The 23,132-nt window shown below is 42.0% G+C and overlaps 1 protein-coding gene across 1 annotated transcript in view; it reads right to left on the minus strand.

The window, feature by feature from the left end:
• The window catches only part of SNX31 (sorting nexin 31), a 250,558-nt gene that overhangs the window by 42,458 nt on the left and 184,968 nt on the right, over positions 1-23,132 (minus strand). Inside the window, exon 11 of the mRNA XM_086966061.1 lies at positions 13,201-13,302. Within this exon, the coding sequence (XP_086822187.1) occupies positions 13,201-13,302 (102 nt within the window). The remainder of the gene's footprint in view (positions 1-13,200; positions 13,303-23,132) is intronic.

The raw sequence follows: 23,132 nt of genomic DNA on the forward strand, positions 1-23,132 counted from the left end.
AGCCGGGAACTGGCCGGGCATTCCTGTTCCATTGCCTCGCTATCACTTTCACCACCGTCTGCAGCGCTGCTCTCTGGGAAGCAGTGCCTCAACCGCCCTTGGCCCTGCCCTGCTGCCATGGTTCTGGGGAACGCTCTCGCTGCTCTCTGGGAATCAGTGCCTCGACCTCCCTCGGCCCTGCCCTGCTGCCGTGGTCCTGGGGAGTGGATAGAGCGGAATTGCAGCTTTGCCATGGGAGCTCCCAGGAACATCTACTGAATGCTGAAAGCTGCGGGACAGAGTGGCAGTAGAGCAGCAGCTTCGCAGGAGACTGCTGGGCAGGGTGCACTGCAGGTTATGTTATGTTATGTTAATTTCGATTTATATAGCGCCAAATCACCGACAGGTCTCTTAGCGCTTGCTTTGGGAACCCGTCCTGGCTTTCTGTGCGAGATAACACCTACTGGGCATCCCCAAGGTGAAGACCAGGCATCCCATCGCGGTGGGGCCGTAGTGGAGATTAAGCAAGCTATTGCCAGAGTTGCAGAGTGTGAACCCATGATTCGAGTAGGCACCGAGTAGAGAATTATCGAGTCCGTGGACATTTTGAGCTCAAGACCCTGCCGCGTCAGGAATTGAACCCTGGTCCCGGGTCTGACCTCTGCATCAGGGTCTGCCTCCTCTAACCAGCGAGCCACACTTCTCAACAGGTGAGAGTGGCGAGCAGCAAGCGGGGGAGGGGTTTGCGACCCTGTGCTAGGTGAGCTTGACAGCTGTCCGTGGACGCAGGGACTCACCGCGAGTCATTTCCTCAGCGAACGACCCAGAACCCTCAGGTTACAATCTGTCACAAACTTTGGATCAAAGAGTCTTAAGCTGGGCACGGCCACCCCCCTTCACTTTGTCTTTTCCTTATCCTTATCTCCATCACGCGCAGTAGGCTCGCGCCAAGCAAGGCACCAGTGACCCACCTAACTCATTTAACCCAACAGCAACAACTCGACATTGGGACTGAAGACACAGGAGAGAGTAGTGTCCCGCAATATCGTGAGGCTGCCACCCCAGAAAAAGTAGTAACAGAACCACCTGAATCACGCAAAAAAATTACACCAACGGAAATTGGTCGTAGGAACAAAAGGAAGGGGAGGAAAAAGAAAAATACTGCTCAGGCCCAACTCCTGAATAATTGGTTACCACAGCAACCAGTGGATATGAATTTCAAAGTTACGAATAACCAAAGTTCCCCAGCTTCACTATCGGAAGAAGGCACCACAGGCGACTCTACGCAACTGCAAAAAACGGCGCAAGGAGATTCGCACTCTACCAAAAGCAAAGCAAATAGAGGCTAGCGTGCAAGTAACAGAAAGAAATAATCTCAGTAGCCAACTAGAAATACCACCAAAATTCAAAGCCCTGGAGTCCTCACATATGATAGGAGCCCCAGCCAAGCTATCACAGGTACACAATACAGAAAAGGAAAATGAGAGACTAATAACACTAGAGCTCCCGACCAGAGAACCACGTCATATATTACCGAAAAACTCACCTGCTAATTTGAGACACAGAAGAAAAAGTTTAAGATCACCAAAGCCAATTACCAACTACTAACGATAGCATTAGTAGTAATACCTTTGTCCCCGACACCTTTAGTCTACATCAGGTTGGAAGCGTTACTAGTCACTACTCTGTGCATCCGATCCAGGAACTTGCCCAAGAGGAGGAGTCTGACATGATCATCTTCACCCCCTTTACAAGTCGCTTGGCCGTACAGACATTTTAAACTGAGGGAACATACTATGACTCCTGCAAGCCATCCCAAAGTTAGCTAATACTCACAGTTCCGACCAATTGTACGTTGAGGTTTTACCAAATAATGATCTGCCAAACCCTGAAGCCTCCAAAACCAGATGGAAAACACTGGAGATAGCTAATAGAACTATTCAAGAAAGCAAAAGATTCCAAAGTTGGGGGATCACTCTAAAATCAGCGCTTAAACCACCATACTCAGCTCCATTTCTAACCACAGACAGTCTACCTACATCAGTGACTTCAGTCCTAAGGGGAGCAAGGGGCTGAACTCCAACAGCCGGTCAATCCCCCCCAAAGGAATCCTTGCCTACGAATGGAAGGCAAGGGCTACAACGCACTATTTTCTTAACGCACCCAAATTGACACAGGACGCCGTTTCCATCATCCTCTCGATTGTGCTCCAACAAAGTTAAAATCTTCACCTGGAATATTAATGGTTTAAACTCCAAGCTAAGCGACCACGATTTTCTGAGCTATCTTAAAATCATTGACATTTTACTCTAGGAGACCTGGGAAGATAAACCCTGCGACCTACAGGGCTATACCTCCAGCTTTATCCCAGCTACTAAGCGATCCACATTTGGATGCCGATCTGGAGGTTTACTCCTCCTCTTCTATAACACAAATTGGTGAATGTACCCTATAAAACACACATCACCTCTCCAAGCTGTATTCAGGCCTCAACAGATAAGTTGTTTCTTAATCAGACAGCACAGAATGTAATACTGATAAACATCTACCTACAGCCTAAACACAAACAACAAACTAACAGGAATTATTTGAAGGAGGATACAGACAAAATCATCCTGGCAGGAGACTTCAACATGCACCTTTTAGGGAATAGCCAGGAAGATGACCTTACACAGGATCTGACTGGTATATGGGGAATCCCGACTCGAGGCCCCTGGAAGGGAACCAAACCAACAAAGAATTCAAGCTATCTACTTTCAGAATTAGAGCACCTGAACTTGAGGGCAGTTAATGGCCGCTTCAAGGAAGATAATCCTCCGGCACCTACATTTCACTCACCAAAGCATCCTCCTGCCTTAATTTTACATTCACTACATTATCTATGTTTGACAGGATAGCATAGGCAACAACACACTTAGCAATCACATGCCACAAGAAATGACACTTCATTCTGCATCAACATTATTCCAGGAAGCCTACAAATCCATCGTTTCGGTAGGAACAACAAACCTCAATCGTATTAGGTGCAACTCAATAAACATAGAAACAGTAGCAGCATTAGCAAAAGAAGTGTTTAAGCAAGTACAGGACAACTTAAGTCAACCATTGACAACTTGGAAAAAATTCATCTGTGCCCTTGGCAACAAATTCCCCACCAACAAAGGCCCAAAAACGAACAAATGTAAATGATCCTCCAATTACGACAGTAAAGCGCCTAGTCTCCAAGAAACTGAAGTCAACAATAAATCAATTATTACGACAACTACGGAGAGCACCGGGAAATCAAAGTTTGCAGCAGCCTCTTCGTGACTCAAAAGCCCTTTTTTAAGAGAAGATGGGTCAGGAAAATAACCATGAATAATGACTTTTGGGCTAAATTGCTTCACAGAAAAACAGCGCCAAATTTTGGCAATCCGTAAATAAAATACATCGCCCAAATCACCACGGAATTAACTCTTACATTTCTGAAGAGGCTTGGTCAGACTTCCTCTTTAATCATTTTGACACAGATCAAATAGTCATACATCCCAAATGCTTAGGCCCTGACAGTTCCAGCCGGACCGCAAAGGAGCCAACATTACTCTGCCTACCCTCCTCTGAGGACAGCAAAAGATTAGTACTAAATCAACAACAACGGGTAACAACTGTAACCTCTGCACAAAATGCCGAACTGAGACTAAGGGAGGGGCATACCACCCAACCAACCCAACAGATAACGAAACAAATAGCAAGGGGTCGACTGGCAGGAGCCCCCGGTCCCAACGGCATTCCACCAATGCGGTTTAAAAACGACCCGGACTACTGGAGCAACGCACTTGAACCTGTTTTTAAGTATGCAGTTCGAAATTCTACAATTCCTGATTCGTGGAGAGGCTCAATTATAAGCCCAAATTTCTAAACAAGGAGCAAGGGCAGTGCCGAAAAACTATCGACTAATAACTGATCGACATTGAGGCTAAATATTTTGCAGGGCTCCTCCTAAACAATCTAACCACTTGGGCTGAAGAGAACCAAATAATACCGCTAACACAAAAAATGAACCTATTTTGAGTTGCGACCCTGTGGACTGCTTGACCCGCGCTATCACTGAGTCAAGTGCTGAAGCGGCACTTGTCCTAGTTGCTCAGGACCCATAGTACTATGGCCTTGGGACATAAGGAGTAATAGGCATCAGCGCCATGGTTGCACCCAGTAGCTCCTGCTTGTCCTGTGCCACTCTGAAATGGTTTCCGACAAGATCCATGACTGATTTGCATTTGCATAAGGCTGTCCCCTAACTGCAGTTTTACAGTGAATAAAGTAGTGGTGTGAACTCCACCCAAGTAATGACCAATTTCAAGGTTAAATCAAGCATTCCTCCCATCACATTTTGGTTTTCTCAACATAGCAAGGAAGCAAACATCTCAACAGAACTCACTGGAATTTAATCACACTTAACAAAAAATTCTTGGCTCACCTACAAAGTAAAATCTCTCACATTGGGCAGAGTTAGAAGAGTATAAAGACAATGGTGTAGAGACTATGATATAAATAAAAGCTTATAACAGATCAACTTACATGCCATCTATAAATGTTAAATCTGTCGAGTCAAGAAAAGCTACTGGTCTCATTGTATTGCTTAAACTACAATCTCTTTCAGATTCCTCAGCTACCTTCGAACACTCCAAAAAACCTCGTGATACTCGTGCTGAATTTGCCTTTAACAAGATTAAACTAGTACGGGAGAACATAAAGGCAGAAAAAAATCCTACACCGGATAACCCTTCTATGACAACTTACAAACTAGGATTATTTCAAACTCTTACACATTGATATTGATGCCACTGTTACAAGCTACTGTCCGACCAGCTTATGAACAGCCAAATTCATGACGTTTTTCCTTTTTCTCAAAACTTAACTGCTGGATTTGTTTAACTGTTATTTAGGCCAAGTTATTTTCAACACTATGAAAAAAATGGCACTGTGAAATCAGTTTAAAACAAACTGAATTTTGGCTGACCAGCTCAACATGTTTTAGCCATTTTTACTTCTACCATTCCTTAACAAATGTTTGCTGGAGCAGTTTTAACCCCTTCCATGCTGATGACGGCCAGGAGCAGTCATGGCACACAGTGCTCATGTGCTGATGATGGCTGTCATGACCGCACCGCGATCGGAATGTGCCGCACAGGCGCAGAATCGCGGCTGCGCCCAAGGGGTTAAAACCAGTTTTTCCAATCTGTTTAAGACAATCATTTGTATATCTCATTCCAAGCTAGATTCTGGTCAGGAAACAGTACAGAACTGGTGATCCTATTGGTTTTGGATGATCTTTGATACCCGATTGATATTGGGGTTGTTGGGGCACTGGTACCTTTAGACCGGTCAACGACCTTCAATATCATAAATCATTCCCTCCTGAACCAATTCTAGATGAATTGGACTAAGCTAAGCGATCAAACAGATAACATCATTTCAGACCGTGAGCAGATCACCAAGTTACCACCTTCTCACTCCACACCTAAGCAATTGAATTGTGGGGTCCCGCAGAAATCAATTCTGTTCCCACTGATATTTATTCCACTCTCCTGTAACACGTAGTGGTCAGTTTCTATATGTATGTGGATGACATTCAAGCCATATTTGGCATTCTAATCCAACTACAAATGTGAAGCTTGCTCAATAGGGAAAGACTAACCAACTACGTTACTTTAACATGTTAGCAAACGTCTTCAAAACTTTCTCAAAATAAAACCAACCAAAACTGGGGTGCTCAAACGACCAAAGCATCTCTTTCCTGGCTCACAACATGCTAGCCTGAATTTATGCAACCTTCCTCCTACAGCTCAACCTAAGGACATATTCAATCTGGGCATCATTCTCAACAGCAATCTATCTTTGAAAACAGAAGTGACAAAAGTGTTGGGTACGTGCTTTGACCAACTCATGATCTTAAAATATTATATTATACACACACACACACACACACACACACATATATATACAATCACACACTATGATTATTCTTATGTCTAATTAAGGCAATGCCATACAGACTATCATATTATAAACAAAATCATGAATTTGAATGATTTAAAATGTTTCAAGATGGCGATTACAACGAACTGTGTCAATGTCACCACTCCTTTGGTTGTTTTTACATTTTACACCATGTGACACACTATAAGCTGAAATAGTAATGGCGCTCACTGTCGTGAGCAAGGTTGTTACTGGGCAACCAAAACGAGTTGACTTTTTACTCTATCCTGTAATAAATACAATTTGGGACCCACGATTTGGAGTGGCGCTCTCTGTCTTAGAATCCTAAAAACAGGACTTGGGAAAATATATATATATATATATAGATGTTACACCCACAGCACGTGGCTCATAACAGTAATCAACGGGTTGATACAATCTAGGTTGGATTACTGGAAGGCCATTTATATAGTCGTCCCTTTAAACCCTCCTCATCAACATCAACTCATGGAATATGCTGCTGCCGGTCTCATATTCGTCACCTCAACACATATGGATATCATCATTTATAAGAATCCTGCACTGGCTACCACATAATCCTCAGTTACCTTGAAAGCCCTTATGATCATACTCAAAATCTTACATCCTACATATGAGGGGTAGGTAGAGTTTAATGGTAGAAATACGTTTTTAGTGTTCATGGATGGAGGTAGTGAGGGGTTTAGAGATCAATTGAGTTTCGGATGGTGATGGGATTTAGGGACCAGGGAAGATGGAGTTTAGGGTGGTGAGGGTTATAGGGGTCAGGAATGGGTGGAGAGCACAAGTGATAAGGGAGTTTTAAGTGCCAGGAATGGGTGGAGTTTGAGGGTGGAGAATATTTTTTTAGGGTTTTTGGCTGATAGCTGGTTTTAGTGGGCAGGGAATGTTGCCATTTAGGGTGGTGAGAAGTGTTTAGGGGTCAGAGATGGGTGGAGCTTTTTATGCAGTAAAGTATGATTAGTAAGGGATGTCATTTAAGTATCCAAAGCAACTGTTTTCAGTTCAGCAGGTCTAAATCTGCTGTAATCCGCTTGCCACCCTTGAGGAAAAAGAAAAAGCATACAATAGAACAATACGACATACAACCGGTGTCGTGCGAGGGCCAGGAGAAGTGGAGCCAGTGGTTTATCAATTGTGAAGTGTAGGACCTTGTGCAAGCACGGTAAATTGTCTCCCCTCACCACTTACTGGACAGTAAATTACAAAAATGTTGGTGCATTGGGGCTATAACCTCATAGGGTTGTGGTGCCACTGTACTTGCTACACTATTGCCAGCTATACTTCTCCTCGCCTGGTCTGATGCTGCAAGTCCCATGAGAGGAGGCTCCCTCCCTTGGGTCTCGCAGCAATGGGCCACAGCTGCAAGGCCCAGAGAATGATGGGGCTTTCCTGGCCCCTACAGCTCCGAATCATTGTTGCGAGGCACATGCTATTGGGGACCAATAGAATATATTAATGGTGCAATGGCCTCAGATGCAAGCAAAAAATGCAGGACAACCATGATTTAGGTTGTCTCTTAGCATCCAGACGTGGCACAGGGCATCTTCTGATAGTGGGGGAACTCTGGCTAGATCTTATCGCCACTGTCAAGACCGAGCGATGTCAAAACTTCTGCACGTCAGTTACTGTGAAAACTCTCTCCAGGAGATAGTTTCTGGCTGGAGTGGAGCCAGGGACTCATGTAAGTTTTATCACATGTGCCTCTCCTGTCCAGAGTTTGGAAGAAAATCAGGAGAGTTCACACCAAATCATCCTTGTGGCTCCAGTTTGGGATAGAAGAGTAGTACCCGGAACCTCTGGACAGTAGCGCCTGTCATTGATCAGGTTGCCACTTCATGATGATCAACTGTTGTAGCAGCAGGGCAGGGTTCTTCATCCGAACCTGCACAATCTACACATTTGTGTGTGGGATTGAGTGGAGGCAATTGACAGCATTCAGCCTACCGCCCACGGTTGTGGATGTCATTGTTGCTGCCGAGTGTCCGTCTACAATGTCCATTTATGTGGGGTGCTAGCCTGGTGAGGAGTCCACAAAACAGATCCTTTACAAGCCAAACTGTCAGATGTTTTATGGTTTGTTTTGTCTTTGGCCCAACAAGATCTTGAATTGGGCGTTATTTAAGGTTATTTATTGCCCCTTTTGGCCTTTTTGCTTTTGCCGGTCTAACCGTCCTTGTTCCAATCAACTGATGGGAGTTGTGATGAGTGTTATTAAAGGTTTAACAAACCATCCCTTCTAAACCATTGCGATCACACAGTAGGACCTTAACTTTGTCTTGACATTGCTCATGTTTGCTCCCTTAAGGTTATGCACAGCTGCTTGTTGAGTCTGCTGACCTTAAAGACTGCCTTCTTCATTGCGATCACTTCAGCTCATCGTGTGACTGAACGCCTGGCTCCATCGGTACAACTGCCCTATAGTATCTTTTTACTGGATAAACTGGTGCTAAGGTCTTGTGCAATCTTCTTGCTGAAAGTTAGCTCCTTTTCACATTGGGCTATCCATAACTATCCGTGTTCTATGCGTGGGCAATCCATAATTCTGTTCGTGTTTGAGAACTCAAACGGGCAGAAGTTTGACACTGCACATATGACAGTAGCAAAAAGATCTAGCCAGGGTATACCCATATTCGAAGATGCCCTGTGCCACTTGAAGATGCAGATGCCACTCGCGATCCACTACACATCGGCTAAACTTGTCTGCCCTGGTATTCAATAGATCTTGCCAGGTGGCTCATGATCAGGAATATTCCTTGATGCTCCAGCCAACTCCATAGGGATAGCGGCTTTTGGCACAGTACCTACAACCTTGCACTGCCATGCTTTTTGTAGTACCACATTGCCTGCAACTCAAGTAGACATATAGAGCAGGGTTTCCATCAGAGACTAGAGATCTCTAATCTCTACCTCCCCCAGAGGATTTAGCCAACCTAGCAATGACGCATCAATCACCATTGCCAGCTGTGGGTGTGAAATGAAGACCGCCAAAACATGGTTGGTATTAGAGAGGTTTCCTTGGAGCTGGAACTACTGGGACTTAAGACTCCACTGCAGAATCTGCATAGACCACCTGGCGTAGTCAACAAGCAGGAGGCTACAGGCCAAGAGGCCTCAGAGCCGCTCTCACCGAGATCCAGCATTGAGGCTGAGACATCCGGATCATAGCCCGAATGTTCCTGACTTGTTGCAATGGAGAGAAGGCCCTGAACTGCAGCAGGACCTAAACAGCTACTATTAAAAGAAAGCCTCTCCAACGGAGTCAGGTGTAACTTCGGCTCGTTGAATGAGAACCCAAATAATGTCAGGTTTGCGGTCATCTGAGGAAGGGGCACGATGGACTGTGGCGAGCCAGTCGTCAACAGCCATCATCGAGTTTGAGGAAAACTGGCATCCAGACCTCCAAATATGGGTGTAGACCACTGACATCACTTTTGTGTACACCCAAGGGGCAATGGTGAGGCCGAACAGGTAGGGCAAACTGAAAATGCTCCTGGCCTACCTTGAACTGCAGGTACACATCTGTGGGACTGCATAGCTGGTATATGAAAATATGAGCCGTGCAGGTCCAAGGCCAACATCCAGTCGCCCAGATCAAAGACCGAAAAAACCAGGGCAAGCATGATCATTCTGAATGGGTCCCCCAAAGGGTGAACAGCTAAGAAGGGCCAAAACAGTCCATCCTTCTTCGGCACAAGGACTTTGTGAAAGTAACAATTCATCCCTATTTCAGAGTCCAGAAGCCTCTCACAGGTCCCTTTGGAGAGTAAAGTTCACACCTCTTGCATTAGAATTAACAGGTGCTCTTCAGAAACCCAGTCTGGTATAGGAGAGAGGGTAAATACGGCAGAAAGAATGTGTAGGATATAACCATGCTGAACAATCTGGATGACCCATCTGTCATGTGATGCATTGCCACCCTGTGAGAAAGTTCTGGATTCAGCAACCCACTGGGTGGCTGTTCGCCGCAAAGGGGAAGCTACATCTGCTTTGAGTCTGTCATAGTAAAGGAGAGGTTCTAGGTGGACTGATGGCCCGGATGACCTGTGCGCTGCCTGTCCGATCCATGTCCTCAGCCACAAAAAGACTGCTGTGATTTCAGAGTAGCCTCAGAATTTCCTGAACTAGTTAGGAAACTGTCTGAGGAACAGTGTGCTATGGCCATACTCACTTTAAAATGCCCTATGGCAGAATCAGCTTGGTCGCTCAGGTGTGAGCCATCGATAGGTGTATCCATAAAGGAGGCCTGTATGTCTCCTTAGAACCGTTTGGACCACATCCATATTTGACGATGGAGCACGACACTGATGCCAACCACCTGGCAAAGAAAATCAAAAGTACCAAGTCACGCAAAAAACATGTATTTGGTTGCGCTCTGACTATCTTAAATGCCTGGAGGCAAGGAGGCTCCAAGTTTTTCCAGGACCACTGGCAAGATCTTGTTGCCCATGTCCCTCAGAGTATGTGTAGATCAGACCAATAAACCACAATGCTAGGCTAGCCAAGGAGAACTCCTCAATCTTCTTTGACTTCCTATCGTGGTTGCGGCAGGGGGGGGGGCAGACTTAATTGGTGTTCACTTTGCTGGTGGAAGCCTGGGCCACCAGACTCTAGAGCAGGCTATTGGGTAAGGAAATCAGGGTCGCCAGGAGCTGGGCTATGGCACCTTTTCCAATGGTGGGCGCAAACAAGGCTATCCTCAAGAGCTGAATGGCGCCACTTAGAGGCAATCACGAGTATTTTGCTTGGTGTCCGTACCCCTTTCTCTTTACAACCTGAAGGTATTGCATTGTTTTATAATTGCATTTATAAAGTACTTTTTTCCTTTTGTGAGGCAATGATGAGTTTTGTGGACGGTTACTAGATTCTTTGTGGTGAACATGCTTGGTTTTAAGAGTATTGTTAGTACAGTGGCCTATGTGGTGGGAGTTTCTGTGCCCTGCATGAAGGCTAGACATATTTGTGATGTCAATAACATGGTTCAGTCGACGCTGGCTGTGCTGTGTGCCCACTCAGTAACCAGAACTATTATGTATGGTGCAAATAGGCTTTCTTATAACGTAGGCCATTCCTCACACGTAACAAATCACCTTGTAATGCACCAGTTGTAACTGCAGTTATTCCTCAAAGTTTTTCCTGTGCTAGCCAGCATCATCGCTGAAGCAGTGAATGCACTAGTTTACTTTCAGGTGTTTGTAAAGCTTTAAATGTGACTTAACTAATTATTTGTATTTTTTGTCAAGTAGGTGTGCACAACCCAGATGCCGCTGTTGTGTTCTGGGCTTCTATTAGTACATATTTTATGCTATATTTATAAGTGCCAAATAAACAACACAATTGCCAATACTGAACATCACTTAAACCTTTCTGATATGACCTAAATGAACAAAAACATACCGGTCAGTTTTTATAAATTACGTCTCTAGTTTGTTTATTCTTTTATTTCACTAGTCAGACTTTTTTCAATTAAAGATTTTTTGTGCATAAACGAAAGAATTTACAAAGACATGCAAAATGTTGCAATTACATACAAGATATTTACAAATTTACAACACATTCATTCCAAACTTTTGGCCAAGACATCCATCCAACACTCAATCTAAAAACATACATACCACATAAACAAATGAAGCCTTTTGTCAACGCTATTTAGTTATGCTAATCAATAAATCCAAATTTTCTTATTTGTAAATGTTCTTTTAACAGGGACTATAGAATATAGATTGTGTGCAAAGTCCAGCTCCACTTTCACACGGAGCTGGACTTTGCACACAACAGCTAATGTTTGCCCCCGTTTGTCCACAGAGTGCCTAAAGGATAAGGACTCTGCCGAATTAACTGACTTTCTGAGCCACGCTACACAGAGCCATGGTGCTCACGCTTCTCCATACGTCTTGAGAGTGATCTGTGTCCACAATATCCAACCCATAATAAGGGAAGTCATTTCTGCTTTTGAGAAGAAATCTTTTGTCCTGATGAGAACCCCGCATTTGGGGGTTCGAAACAAGTCGACCTTACCTGGCCTACTGTCAATGAAAAACAACTAGAAGGACTGTGTTAGGAGCTAAAGATTTGCCTGTAATCTATATCCCTGTTAAAAGAACATTTACAAATAAGAACATTTGGATTTATTGATTAGCATAACTAAACAGCGTTGACAAAAGGCTTCATTTGTTTATGTGGTATGTGTGTTTTTAGATTGAGTGTTGGATGGATGTCTTGGCCAAAAGTTTGGAATGAATGTGTTGTAAATTTGTAAAGATCTTGTATGTAATTGCAACATTTTGCATGTCTTTTTAAATTCTTTCGTTTATGCACAAAAAATCTTTAATTGAAAAAAGAAAAAAAGTCTGACTAGTGAAATAAAAGAATAAATAAACTAGAGACTTAATTTATAAAACGGACCGGGATGTTTTTGTTCATTTAGGTCATATCAGAAAGGTTTAAGTGATGTTCAGTATTGGCAATTGTGCTATTTATTTGATATTTTTGGCTTAGCCTTACTGGTTAGAAGTCAAGACCCTGTGTTTTTCTCATATTTATAAGTGCACCAGTATTCTATACACCTGGGCTTCCATATACTCCGGAAAGATTCACTTCCCTGCCTTCTCTTATATTTCAACATGTGAGAAACTGGAAAAGGAGTGGAAAGTGTGAATGCGGTCTGTCGATGTGTACTTTTTCCAAAATGTCACAGGGTAGTAAAGATTTTGTAGGCATGAGGCCTTAAGTCAGACCCCGCAGCATGAGGCTCATAGTCAGGGCTCCACAGACAGGAGTCCTCACTGGGAATAGGTTCAAATGGGAAGTACAGAAACAGCACAATACTAGAAGTATTTAATTTTTTAGTGAGTATATTCACCACTGGACAAACTCATAGGTGAAGAGTTTTCTTGATATGGTTTAACTTTAGCCTTTTTTTAATAATAATAAAACATTGTCAGATCAGTAATTAAATTCTATATCACAGTCGCCACTCATAATAGTCAACTTACGTTACCATCGAGAATGTGGGTTGTACCAGGAGGCTTCAAATCTGCCGTACATCCCTGGATCATTATGGTAGTGTAAATTGGTACAGAACCCGAGGCAACAGAAAACGAAATGTGCAGATGCCAGTTTTGTTTTTTTATTGAAGAGTTCCCCCCCCCTTTTTCCCCCCTTTAAAACATGTGCAGATGCCAGTTTTGAACATTAGTATTTACCGAAAACGCTATGACCAACCTGCTTAGTGTAAATGGTGATCCACTTCCAACTGCCTGCAAGATTGTACTCAAATTTTAGCTCCATTTTCTCGTCATCTGTTCGCCCTCCATGTACAGCTCCCTACAGTGAGGAAAGAATAAAGAAATCATTAATGAGACTTGCACAAGATTGCATAATGTGGTCAAGGGAGGGTTACACTTTGACCAGTCTTACTTGATCCTTATTTGGCCAAATAGTCACTGTGTTGCAAGAATACTCTATATTTACATTAACATTTTCTAAAAATCAGCTGAATACTCAACAGTAAGTATACCACAGTAATACACTACATACTTCCTCAGATACTATGGTAGGAAGAGAACCCAAGATCCCTACCGTGATGTCCTAACCAAGCTCGTATATTAACCCTTGGTTATGGAGACAGTGAGACTATTCAAAGACTTGTCATTAAAACTGTTGTGGTATATTTAGTGGTACAATCAGAAAAGAGGCTAGATCAGATCCTTGCTAATGCATACCGTTAAGTAATGTTCGCAACAAAGAGTACTTTTTAAGTGATTAATTGAGAAGTAGGAACAGCGACAGCACAGCTCCTGGCACACGTCCTCTCTTCTTCTGCCCAGCTCCTCTGTCCGTTCTGTACAATCCAGAACCTTGGACACAGCAGTTGGCCTTACAAATGTGAACAAGGGGAGCATGTGCACACAAAATATAATTAATAAACTAAAAAGGGAACAATCCTAATCTATTAAATACGAAATCCTATATATAATACAGTAATACACAACACATCTTCCCCCCTAAAACAAAACAAAAAACAAACTAGTATTAATTGACACACTCAAAATCTGACGTCCATTTGGGTCTTTTGCAAACTCTTCTATTGCATCCTTCTACCTCATTAGTATTATTCAATACACTGTCACTTACATCTTTCCTCCCAAACACTTGAGCTTCATTATTTGGCTCTAACTCAGAATGAAAATCCAAATGTTCTTCAGGAACCACATCCCCACTGTTGGACACAAGACTAGGACCTGAATCTCTGCTACCAGAGGCACAGATTAGAGTGGATCCTGCATTATCTAACACAACAGCATTATCCTTCCTACTAACCACACCAGACCCATCCACACACTCCACGGCTTTATCAACTAAGCTCCCAATATCATCTACATCCTCAAAATCCAAATCAGGACTGTTAGAACCACCAACATTTCCGGTATACATATTATGATCTTCCTTGAGAATTATAATTCTTTTAAGATTCCATACTTTCCAGTCATTAAGACGGGACAGCGTTGCGTAAAACATCACACACTTGTAGAGGTTCAGAAAATAGACTATTGCCCTTCTTAACCAGCCAAGGAAACTTCACTTCAACCCAATCACCCTTAGCAATCATAACATTATTATATTCTCTTTTACCATCATAAGCTTCTTTATACTTCCGGTGCTTTTCCACAATTTTCTCCGTCACTTCTTCAATAGGTACCTTAAACTCTGTACTTTTTAAAAGCCACTTCGGATTGCATTTGGTCCTGGCACTCTTTCCTCTCATTACTTTAAAAGAGAATACCTCCAAAGCCTCATGAAGGATGGTCCTAGAAGTCCAAACCACTTTTTGAACCTGAATCTTCCAGTCTACTCCATACTGAGTTGCCATCTGTATAGCAGCTTTCTGTACTCTGTTGACCCTCTCAATCATGCCATTGTCACTGGGATTGTACAGAGAGGTGGTTCTGTGTTTGACACCTACTGTTTTTAAATAATCCTTTGCCACATTAGATGCAAATTGAACTCCATTATCACTAACCAATTGGACAGATAAACTTTCGTCCACAAAGGTGTCATCAATACATCGCAACACCTCTGCAGAATTAATACGATCTACCACTTTTACAACTAGCCATCTACAAAAAAATATCAATCAGAAATAATATAATTGGATGGAGAACCTACTGGACCCATAATGTCCACAGCCACAGATTGCCAAGGTTTTTTGGGAATAATCGGCTCGCACATGTTAGGTCTCAGATGTTTTGAGAGATTTGTCTGCATTAGCACACCACAGACAATTCCTCACTAAACTTTCTGCATGCAAATCCATTTCGGGCCACCAATGCCACTTTTCTGCTCTGTTTGGTCTTTACAATCCCTAAATGACCTTCATGACACTTTTTAATAACATTATCTCTTAGGATAGATGGATGAATAACTTTCTCAACCCTAAAGACCATGCCATAATTCATTTCTGATTTCCCAAAAACCTTTGCACTGGTCATCCATACAGCTCCTTTGAGGCCAGCCAAGTTCAACAAGAACAATAATTTGCTGAAGAACATGGTCTTCTGGATATTCCTTCTTCCACGTCTCTTCCTCAAAACTAGGTGCACCTTGGCCGTGTACAAATGCAAAATGCAAATCCTTCCATTCATCCTTACCACACTCCTGTATTTGTGTAGGCATACAGGAAAAAAAAAAAAAAATCAGTAAACACATTGTCCCCCTGGAACATACACCACTGCATAAATAATATCTTGCAAACGCATGGACAGCCTCGCAGATGCGTCAAAGAGTCCTTCCGTGGTTAACGACTTGACCAAGGGTTTGTGGTCACTGCGCACCGTCCGTGCTTTACCCCATACAAATGATCAAAAGTGCTCCAAGGCCTTCACAGATGCCAGAGTTTCCTTCTCGATAACGGACAATTTTTTTCTGTTGGAGAGAATGCATGTGACGCATACACAATTATTGACTCTTTTCCATCCCTGTCCACATGCGAAAGACCTACAACAGAACAAGTCCCTATATTTCCAAGATGGAAGAAAAACCTTTTTATGCATCCACTTACATCACATTTTGACAAAAATCAATGCGAGTTCCTAGATATATTTAAACATAATGGGATACAACAGGTAGAACTATTCACAAAAAAACGGATAGGAACACTATGCTGTACGCCGCCTGCATCAGAAATTTTGTGATCTCTCTCTGTACTCGGAGGACACCAGTTCACTCCAAACGCAACATTGGGTCGTTTGGAATCCATTTATACGACTACTGTTGAGTACAATACTCTCTTCCTGACTTTTAAGGATCGGCTAATGATTAACGCATACTAATGGAGATTACTTTGGAAACGTGGAACTTCTTTTAAATATATAAGAGTGAATGCCGAGGACAGTTTAAGGCACACCCTCTATAACTACATTATAATCTATTCTTGACATATGCCCTGACGAAGTCTTTTGGTCACCAGACCAAGACGAAACACGTGTTGGTAGCGGCTAATGTATGTTCTCTTGGTGAAGACTAGATTTGCTTAAGAATTGGAAAATAAATGAAGATACTCTGACTCATTGAATTTAATAATTGGACTTTGATACTGTTGAACTTTTAGCTCAGGATATACCACTTGTTTTTTAGGAACACTATGCTCCACTACACCAGTCATCACCCCCCATGCCAGAAAGACAATATCCCTTTCGGGCAATTTTTAAGACTAAAGCGTAACTGTACACAAAATAAAGATTTTGAGAGACATGCAAAGATCCTAACTGAGAAATTTGTTAATAGAGGATACCCGAAACGCATGGTAAAACATGCATATAAAAGAGCTAAATATTATAACAGGGATAACCTCTTCTAGGAGAAACAGAGGCAAGATCAAAAAGAGAAACCTCTGATTTTTGTTAATAAATTACAGTGCAATAAGTAGCAAAGTAAAGAATATAATAAATAGGAATTGGCATATACTCCCAAAACCTATGTTTGCGTTCAGACGAAATCAAACAATTAGAAATAGTCTAGTACACACATAGAGAAGAAGCCGAAAAATCACAACCAAGCATAAACAATGCGCCTCTCCCAACAGGGACTTTTCCTTGTGGGAACTGTTCTAATTGTGAGAATGTCCTTAAAGGGGATTGCATCAACCACAACAACACGACACATAGTTAAATCTTTCATTAATTGTAGGTCAAAAAATATGATATACTTTATCAGATGCCCCTGCAACCTAGTCTATATAGAGGAAACCTCTCGTGCGGATCAATGAACATAAATCTGCCATTCGTACCAATAAAAGAGGGGCACCACTAACAGAACACTGGCAGGAAGCGCGCCACACAATTAATGATCTCACTTGGTGTGGTCTAGAAATCATTCAGTTGAACAATAGAGGTGGTAACCAAGACTTGAAAAGGAAGAAACGGGAGCAATTTTTTATGTCCCGGTTTAACTCAGTAAGAAAAGGCCTAAATAATAGAGAATATTGGAAACGCATTCTATAAATTCTGCTGACTTGCCCAAGACGATTAAGAGCTGATAACCCTTGTAGGATCCAAACCAGGAGACTTTACTGCTGGATATAGTGAATTATTGATTAAGCTATCAAATACCCTCTCCGTAAATTGGTTAACATTCATAATGAGCATATACATGACTAAAGTAGATTGCAGTGGAATAGTACCCACTTTTGTTTCTTGTGTAATCAAAGATAATAATAAAGTTGGCTGAAATGAATTTTAAAAAAAGTTTTCCGACATAACTAAAGTAGACAGCAGTGGATTATTACCCACTTTTGGTTTTTATGTAATCGAAGACAACCATAATGTTGGCTGAAATTGATTTTAAATAAGTGTTTGTCATTAGAATGCGTGTCTAAATAGAAAACTACCATAGTAGTTCTTAGTACCACCGTAATAACGAGAGACTTAACACGAGATGTTAGCCGATTTATATTTTTTTCCCGGTAATACGTCACTCAGGGTAAGTGTACCTAGATAGTGAAGATATGACAACTATATTATAAATTAAATGCCCATGAGAGTTGCTAAAACATTTATGTTAATATCCTAGTTTATTACTTTTTTTCGGGCTTAAACAAGAAAATACACGAGTTGTCCTATCACCAACTTAATAGAAATAACATCCAGGGTGAGAGGTAGTAGCTTCATATATGGACAGGGCAAACAGGAGAGTCGCCCAAATAAATATAAATATGAAGACGTGAGAGCCGCTCAAATAAATATAAATGATAGGACATTAAACTACTAGAGTAGTTTTTAGGAAACGTCGCTCCGGAACGGACGTGACCATGCGGGTAACACACGCCCTAAATCTCGCGGGTTTTATACGATAATATAGCCCGCGGTTTTTGTAGCTATAAGGACACCACTTTTCTACAGCGAATGAACGAGTGACAAGCGGAGCAGGGAGGCCGGTTCTACTAATATAGGTAAGTGATTGGCAGCTACCACCTTGCGCTGTGAGCGATAGAATAGTTATACGGTCGTACTTTAGGCACCGTAACAGAGTGCTAAAATACTTCAAGATAATGCAGAATAAAGATAGATTTAATGACCATTAGAATAGAAAAATTGCATTAGAGGGGGCGCGGTGTACGTAACAAAACAGACCAGTATAACACATGATGGATTGCCCATCTAAAGAGAAACACGAGACACTACAACCAGCACTCTAGAACCGGGCGCCGCAATTGTAAATAAACTACCTAACAAGTTTAAGCGCAGCTCGTGATATACCTTTTTTAAGAATAATGCACGGAAACAATGCATGAAAACATGCACTATGCCATCTATATATCAATATGCATAAATGTAAATGTGTGTGTCTTGTAAAGCGCACTGCTACCCGGAGGCGTCCTGGCGCTATAGACCGCTGGCAAACCCGTCCTGGCTTTCCCTGTGAGATGTTCCCTCCTGGGTATCTCCAAGGTGAAACCAGGCATCCCCGGCGTTTGTGGGGGGCCGTTGTGGAGATGAGGCAAGCTAATGCCCAGAGTTGCCGAGTGTGATCCCTGGTTAGAGTAGGCACCGAGGCGACAATTATCGAGTCCACTGACCCTGGTTCACGACCCTGCCGCGTCGGGAATTGAACCCTGGTCCCGGCCAGTCCTCTGCTTCCGGGTCTGCCGCCTCTAACCAGTGAGCAAGGGTGGTCTAGTCATGTATCCGCTATTGGCAGCACTCAATAGGAACTCGAGAGGTTCTGCTGACTTTCTTGCAGAGATAAAAAGATAAATGAATACACAGTGTCCTTAGAGATAGATGGTGACATTATTTACATAAACCAGCAATCCTCTAATAATGGATCAATCTGAAGCATAAATTAAAACTAAAGAGATAAGTTTAGTTTCCACACGAATGAATCTAATTCAGTGAATCTTGTTCCCTATAGTTGGTCAATTTAAATACACTACCTATAGAAGACGAAACAGAAACAGGAACATAGCGCGATTATCAGGAAATCCAGTCACGCGCACCTCCAAAGGCCAAAATCCGTAATAGCGGGTAAGTTGATTCTAAGTTATTCGTAAACCAATTAGATAGAAAATAACTAGAGCCTTAAAACAAAACGTATCCATTTAAATTTATCCGTTTTCATACAGCCACGAATTATAAAACAACAGACCTCGGTGGCTCCCTTGCCCTCAAAGAGAACTCATACATCAGGAAATTTTAAGGTAACCACCCCAAACCAAATAGATGGATAGAGCATAACATGCCAGTAATAACTATTAATGGGCTAGATAATATATTGAAAAATCCAATTATGTATTTTAAAAGGGTACCTCATCCAGAAAGTGTAACCTGACTAAATCAAATTAGCAGAAGCAACTAACCTAAAGAAGAAGAAACGGTTAGAACATGACAAAAACCTCAAATTGAGTACAGAGGTTGGAAAAACTCCAGTTTTTAATAAGGTATGCGCATTAGAAATCTATACTTTTGTGACAATAAGTCAATGCTTCTCTCAAACAACTTATTGTTGATTAAAAATGGCTCCACAAAACTCAGAACCAAGAACTACCTATGTTTGAATCTAGAGAGTGCCTAAAAGTATTGTTACAACCATGTTTAGATTATGTTTAATGTAAATACTGTATGTTAGCAGAGTAAAAAAGTGTGAAAAAGAAGTACATGTTTCATGGAACTAATTGTATGTTTCTTTTATTAAATAGAACTTTGTCCTGATGGTGTTATTACAAATACCGAAACGCTGCGTCGACAACTTGTATTTTATTGTTCTTCATGTGGATTGACACATTTTTTAGCTTTTTAACTTTATTGTATGGCACTAGTTCCTTGTGCAAAATATTGTATTATATGGAATAAATTGTTCAATTTTCTTAAAATTTATTTGATTTTATTTGATTTTTCTTAATTAGTTTTTCGTATATGTCAATGTGGCACTAAGGGGTTCTTGAGTAATTAGTGGATGCATAAAAAGGTTTTTCTTCCATCTTGGAAATATAGGAACTTGTTCTGTTGTATGTTTACCTCTCCTTGTCCCTAATTGGACTTGTAAGGAGACCTCCTTGCTTTTTGGTATTTGTTACACATGCGAAAGACCACCACCCAAACCCTTATTGCTGGCATGAACAGTGACCACAATATCCAGTTCAGGATCAAAACCACTGTAGCATTAGAGATAGCATTTTTTATATCTGCACATTCTTCCTCGCATTTCTCAGACACACAAACTTTACTTTGTTTTTTAGAAGTTGTCTAATATTGAATACCTTACTGGAGAACCCTTTCAAAAATTTCACATAAAATTCTACAAGACCCAAAATTGACCTAAGTTCATCCTTATTGGAAGGGTGTGGAGCATTCTGTACTGCCTCCACTAGCTTAGGTTTAGTGGTAATTCCATCACTGCACAACACAGGACCTAAACAGAATACAGAACGCACTGCAAATTTACACTTCCCATGTTCTGCAGTCAGACCATTATTTTCTAACACATCCACACTTCTGTTAAAACAGTGTTCCTACCTTTCCAAAAAACAAGGATGTCATCCTGAAAACACTAAATGCAGTGTAAGGCTTACTTTGCAACGCCAACTGGATCGGGTGGTATGCAGCTGATAAATTATTGGTGGAGAACCATTTAGCCCCCTAAACCAGTGCAAGAATTTCAGAAATCTTGGGAAGTGGAAAATTGTCATACACTGATTCTGGGTCTCCTTTCACCATTATTAATGAAGTGTGGAATTCCAAATCTGTATCTAAAATTGGCAAACACTTCTTAAACCAGAGATTAATCCAGATGAGTAGTCCGGAGAGAGAATAGATTTGGTTGGTTTCAGGAATTTGGTTTTTAAATTTAAGAATAGAGGGTCTCTAGGGAAACTATGTGGCTAAAAAAGGGCCTTCAGTATTAGACTGGAGAGACTAAGGTGATTCACATTTTATTCTAGATCCCAATAGTCCTGATCCAGTTTTAGTTGTTGATTAAGGGATAGCACGCTTAACAGATTTCCATAGGTGTTCTGCGGTAAGAATGGCAAGTTGAAAGGGTTTGAACATCACATTGTGTTAAAAGAGGGTGTGTGCCCTAAGATACACAAGGCCAGAATTATTCCAATTATTGCGAGAGTGGAGGAGTGGCGAAGGAGTTAGACAAATTAGTTAGTGCAGACATTATTGAACCAATTGAATCATCTGAATGGTTTTCTCCCATTGTAATCACGAGACCAAGTAATGGGAACATTTGACTCTGCATTGACAGATAATGCCCGAGCAGCTAAGGTAAATAAGTAGAAAGCCCTGTACTATTACATGCATTGACACAACGTTATCGCAACACACGTTGAGGCAAGTAATATGGCAGCCTTCTTGAAAGTATTCAAACCAAAGAAAACATTGTTTTTCTATTCTTTTAACATGGTTTGATGTGGATACTAGCTTTATCAATGACTGCAGAGTTTATAAGCTTTTAACTTCAACAGCATTGACAAAGCAGTTACCATCACGCATCACTAGGAACATCACCAAGGTTATCATGTGGCGCATAGCACACGATGGAAGAGCATGAGGTAGGATAGTGGAAGGGGACATCGAGGACATCACCATGGATATCACCCGTCAGCTGCTGTGAGCAGCATCAGGAGGAAGGGTGAGAGTGGAGAGAAGGGTGATTGTTTTCAGAAGGTGCTGTCCATGATGCCAACAGCGGAAAACCTTAGCACTTTAAATGTAAATGTGTAAAATCTATGCTTCAGGAGAGGGACAAACACAGAGAAGTGAGGAAAACCACTGGTGAAAACAAGCATTGGCATAGCCAATAGGTCTCGCCTTTGGGAACTTATACGAGATTAGCCATGCAGCACACTATCGCTTATGCAACAACATGAGCAGCCGTCATCTCCAGCACCTCTCTAGCCTGCTGTATACTGAAGCGCCTTTCTGCTTCAAAGAAAGTGATTATCTGGCAACACATACTGTGTGTAGCATGGGCGGCTCCATTCACTTTACAAAATTTGTTTTTAATTATCGCCTTCCTTCGTGCTTTATAAAAATCTCTGCGTGCTGAGGTTCCGGAGAGAGGAACCCTGAAGATATGATACTCCAGGGGGGCAAGGAGAATAAAATCCAATCTGGCACATTCCTATCGTCTCCGACTAAATCCATTTATTTATTTTTAAATGGGAAGAGAGAAGGAAGCAGGCGAAGAGGTGGGTGTCTGGGCTGCTGCGTCAAACTTCATATTTCTGGGTTTGGTGGGTGAAGGGTGGGTGATGGGGGAGGGAAAGTACAGTAGTAATCATGCACCGCAAGAAGCAAGGGTAAAGCTGGAGACAGTGCAGCATGTGCGAGAGTTGAGGAGCGGGAGCGTCTTGAAATTGCTTTGTCTCCGTTTCTGCCTGCTTCATTATGGGCACCCATTTCAAAGGAGTAGAGCTGAAGACTGCTTCAGCTCCCCGTCTCATTCTAAGATCACAATACTAGTGGGGGGAGCACATCGCATACACATTACTCCTAAAAACCGACCACACACTGCTTCTCGGTGGGGGCGGGGTGGGTGGCCTCGGAAGTGCGAACACCCTTGTAAAAAACCCTGTAAACCTATAAACAAAGTGATACCAAGCAAATCAAGTCCCCATGATATTGGGACTAATAATTAGGCCCTAAAATTAG

Source organism: Lissotriton vulgaris, chromosome 4_1, assembly GCF_964263255.1.
Source record: "Lissotriton vulgaris chromosome 4_1, aLisVul1.2, whole genome shotgun sequence".
In the NCBI taxonomy this organism is placed as follows: Eukaryota; Metazoa; Chordata; class Amphibia; order Caudata; family Salamandridae; genus Lissotriton; species Lissotriton vulgaris.